Raw genomic sequence first — 4,449 nt, 5'->3', positions numbered from 1 at the left:
GAAATGTGTTGCACGGTCTCTCGCTGGACGTTTTGTTGGTAATGTGAGATGTTCGAGTCACACACGTCTCGTCTTCATAACATAAACAAGGAAATGAATTTGACCCGTTCTCCCTGCCGCTTGGTCAGTAGCTGCGTGATAGGGAGCCCCGGCTGTCAATCAATGTCTTCCAGTGATGCGGGCTCCTGATTGGACCATGCCCGTAAGCAACCGCGTACCTTGCTTACCGATAGTTAGGCATCTGAATCACTCAATTCTCATTGGCTACCCGCCAAAGTGGCAGGTAGATTGACAGTGTTTTGCCAACTGCCAAATTCACCCGCATTTGGCGGGTGGGCGGGTGTTAATTTCATGCCCTGAACACATCTACTAACATTGTTATAGCTTGACTATGATAACTGTATGAAATAATGTGCGCTGCATTGTCCTTGATAAATAAACTAATAAAAAAAATAAAAAAAAACACTGAACGGCCCATTCAGACAGTAAAGGTAGAGGAGAAGGTAAAGGTCCTGTGACTTAGACTGTTGATTACAACATAGAATCAAATGGTTACCACTGACATTAAAATGTGGGTGGTACTGGTGACCCCACTGTGGTGTTAGAGAGTAGTCCCCCCCCCGCCTGAAGCACTTTGAATGTCTATGACAAAGCTCTATATAAATGTAATTAATTAATTAATTAACTGTGAATCAACAGAAAGACTAAGAAGTAAACAAGGGCTACAACACAGTTGGCCTAAAGGACTCCTGAAGCAGCAGACTGGTATCATGAGGCCAGGAGGTCTGCAGCTTCTGTAGTCGTGGAGCAAAACATTCATACGTAGAAGAAGTTTGGGGAGTCAACGGTGAAAAACCTTCTGTTGGCCTCAAAATGATTTTGGACCAAACCAGGTCCAATATTAAATTGAGATCTACAGTTGAAGACTGGTCTTACTGGACAGCTTTCAGATGTGAGAATATAAATATATGTGAAGAAGAAATATGCTGAAAATAAACTTCAAAATACTGGATACATAAAAGTTTAAACATGAATCAACATTATTAGAATATTAATAAAAGCTTACCTCTTTTCTGCAGAGGGCTGTTGACCTTTAAAGTCAAGGCGGCGATCATGTGACCAGTCACTCTGGAAGGACACACAGCTGGGTTCAGGTCCAGCAGAGTCTGGTCTCTGATGGATCCTGTTACACAGAGAGTAAGACCAACAGGGATGGAAATTCACTTTTTAGTATTCAGACAGAAAAACTGCTGGAGATACAAGCAGCAACTAAAACAAGATTAACACAAAGAAGTTCAATAAACTATAAAAAAAACTGTGTTAAAAAGCTAAAACACCAGAGAATATATTGGACCAAACGAGATCCAACATTTATCTAAAGTCAAGAGTTGAAGACTGCTTTCAGATGTGAGAATATAAATGAATGTGAAGAAGAAAGATGCTGAAAATAAACTCGAAAAACTTGTATGGATGCATAAAAGTTAAAACATGAATCAGTAATATTATAACATTAACAGCTTACCTCTTTTCAGCAGAGGATTGCTCTCCTTTAAAGTTAATGAAGCCTTGATATGACCCATCGCTCTTAAAGGACACACAGCTGGGTTCAGGTCCAGGTTCAGATTCAGGATCAGGTCTCTGATGGGTCCTGATAGAAAAACACATTTATTGAAGATCACATGTTCAGTTAAACACTCCCTGCATAACATAACTGTGAAAAGATATAATAAAGATACATACTGTATGTATATAAGCCTTATTATTAGTTATTACAAAAAAATGCCAATAATGACTTCCTTTCTGACAGAAACATGTTGATTAAAATCAATAAAACTATCCACTATAAGATTCTACTTTAATAAGATGCCACTGTTGTTCAGGAGGAGTTGGTTCTCTCAAATGTGTTGTAATGTTGCTGACTTCATAAAGTAAATTAAACCATTTCTCAGCCGCTGCTTTGACCAATCAGCTCCCTAGTTCACTCAGAGCTGTGGAGATCTGCCAATGAGAGACTAATAAATAACTAAAGGAGACATACAAGCAGGAATGTCTGTAGTAATAGTACAGTCTAGTGTAGTAATATCCTACATACTGGTGAATGTGGGGAGATTTGGTGAAACTAATAATAAGGTGATTGCATACCGGTGGCCATCTTTTCCAGGTAGGGGTCTGAGAGATCACTCAGATCAGATTTTAATAACAGGTGAAAACAGGGCCATAGATATCCCAGAGTGCACCTGGACGACAGGCTTCAGTGGGCTGGAAACACAGAGACCCTCTACAAGAAGACCACACACCCAATGAGACAACACTACTTCTAGTTTGTTGGAGGTTTCAGAACCACTCACCTCAGTCTCCTCCTCTCCATGTCCACTTTCTTCCTCTCCTTTTCAATTCTCATCTCCCTCACTCTTTTCTCCATTTTAATCTCCCTTACAGGACACCTTTTTATAGTATTGGTGTCTCCATGGACTGGACACACTTCATGGACACACAGCTGGGTTCAGGTTCAGGTCCAGGTCCAGGTCCAGGTTCAGGTTCAGGTTCAGGTTCAGGTTCAGCAGGGTCTGGTCTCTGATGGGTCCTGTTAGAAAGAGAGGAAGACCACTTTTTAACCTCCAGAAACAGAAGCTACTGGAGAAACTAGAAGCTATCAAGCAGAAAATACAGTCTGAAGATCTTCACTGAATGATTTCTGCTCTCTGCTCATCCTGCTCTGTCATTCATTCTCTTTCTGGGAGAACAGGAACATTGGAAAGACTCCAGGACTGATGTCATCTTTCTGTCCTCTAATGGAGACAAGACTCCAGGACTAATGTCCTCTTTCTGTCCTCTAATGGAGACAAGACTCCAGGACTAATGTCATATTTCTGTCCTCTAAAGGAGACAAGACTCCAGGACTAATGTCATCTTTGTGTCCTCCAATGGAGACAAGACTCCAGGACTAATGTCCTCTTTCTGTCCTCTAATGGAGACAAGACTCCAGGACTAATGTCATATTTCTGTCCTCTAAAGGAGACAAGACTCCAGGACTAATGTCATCTTTCTGTCCTCTAATGGAGACAAGACTCCAGGACTAATGTCATCTTTGTGTCCTCCAATGGAGACAAGACTCCAGGACTAATGTCCTCTTTCTGTCTTCTAATGGAGACAAGACTCCAGGACTAATGTCATCTTTGTGTCCTCCAATGGAGACAAGACTCCAGGACTAATGTCATCTTTCTGTCCTCTAATGGAGACAAGACTCCAGGACTAATGTCATCTTTGTGTCCTCCAATGGAGACAAGACTCCAGGACTAATGTCCTCTTTCTGTCTTCTAATGGAGACAAGACTCCAGGACTAATGTCATCTTTGTGTCCTCCAATGGAGACAAGACTCCAGGACTAATGTCATATTTCTGTCCTCTAAAGGAGACAAGACTCCAGGACTAATGTCATCTTTCTGTCCTCTAATGGAGACAAGACTCCAGGACTAATGTCATCTTTGTGTCCTCCAATGGAGACAAGACTCCAGGACTAATGTCCTCTTTCTGTCTTCTAATGGAGACAAGACTCCAGGACTAATGTCATCTTTGTGTCCTCCAATGGAGACAAGACTCCAGGACTAATGTCATCTTTCTGTCCTCTAATGGAGACAAGACTCCAGGACTAATGTCATCTTTGTGTCCTCCAATGGAGACAAGACTCCAGGACTAATGTCCTCTTTCTGTCTTCTAATGGAGACAAGACTCCAGGACTAATGTCATCTTTGTGTCCTCCAATGGAGACAAGACTCCAGGACTAATGTCATCTTTCTGTCCTCTAATGGAGACAAGGCTCCAGGACTAATGTCATCTTTCTGTCCTCTAATGGAGACAAGACTCCAGGACTAATGTCCTCTTTCTGTCCTCTAATGGAGACAAGACTCCAGGACTAATGTAATCTTTCTATCCTCTAATGGAGACAAGACTCCAGGACTAATGTCATCTTTCTGTCCTCTAACAGAGACAAGACTCCAGGACTAATGTCCTCTTTCTGTCCTCTAATGGAGACAAGACTCCAGGACTAATGTCCTCTTTCTGTCCTCTAATGGAGACAAGACTCCAGGACTAATGTCATCTTTCTGTCCTCTAATGGAGACAAGACTCCAGGACTAATGTCATATTTCTGTCCTCTAATGGAGTCAAGACTCCAGGACTAATGTCATCTTTCTGTCCTCTAATGGAGACAAGACTCCAGGACTAATGTCATCTTTCTGTTTTCTAATGGAGACAAGACTCCAGGACTAATGCCATCTTTCTGTCCTCTAATGGAGACAAGACTACAGGACTAATGTCATCTTTCTGTCCTCTAATGGAGACAAGACTCCAGGACTAATGTCATCTTTCTGTTTTCTAATGGAGACAAGACTCCAGGACTAATGTCATCTTTCTGTCCTCTAATGGAGACAAGACTCCAGGACTAATGTCA

The 4,449-nt window shown here is 41.8% G+C and overlaps 1 protein-coding gene across 1 annotated transcript in view; it reads right to left on the bottom strand.

Moving 5' to 3' along the window:
* LOC120543609 (NLR family CARD domain-containing protein 3-like) overlaps window positions 1-2,555 on the bottom strand; it is a 42,021-nt gene extending 39,466 nt beyond the window's left edge. Inside the window, 3 exon segments of the mRNA XM_039776753.1 lie at window positions 1,067-1,183; window positions 1,523-1,648; window positions 2,349-2,555. Coding sequence (XP_039632687.1) covers window positions 1,067-1,183; window positions 1,523-1,648; window positions 2,349-2,422 — 317 coding nt within the window. The 5' untranslated portion in view covers window positions 2,423-2,555.
* Between the last annotated feature and the right edge of the window lie 1,894 nt (window positions 2,556-4,449).

Source organism: Perca fluviatilis, chromosome 2, assembly GCF_010015445.1.
Source record: "Perca fluviatilis chromosome 2, GENO_Pfluv_1.0, whole genome shotgun sequence".
NCBI classification, from domain to species: domain Eukaryota; kingdom Metazoa; phylum Chordata; class Actinopteri; order Perciformes; family Percidae; genus Perca; species Perca fluviatilis.
This window is presented reverse-complemented; position numbering and strand designations above follow the sequence as displayed.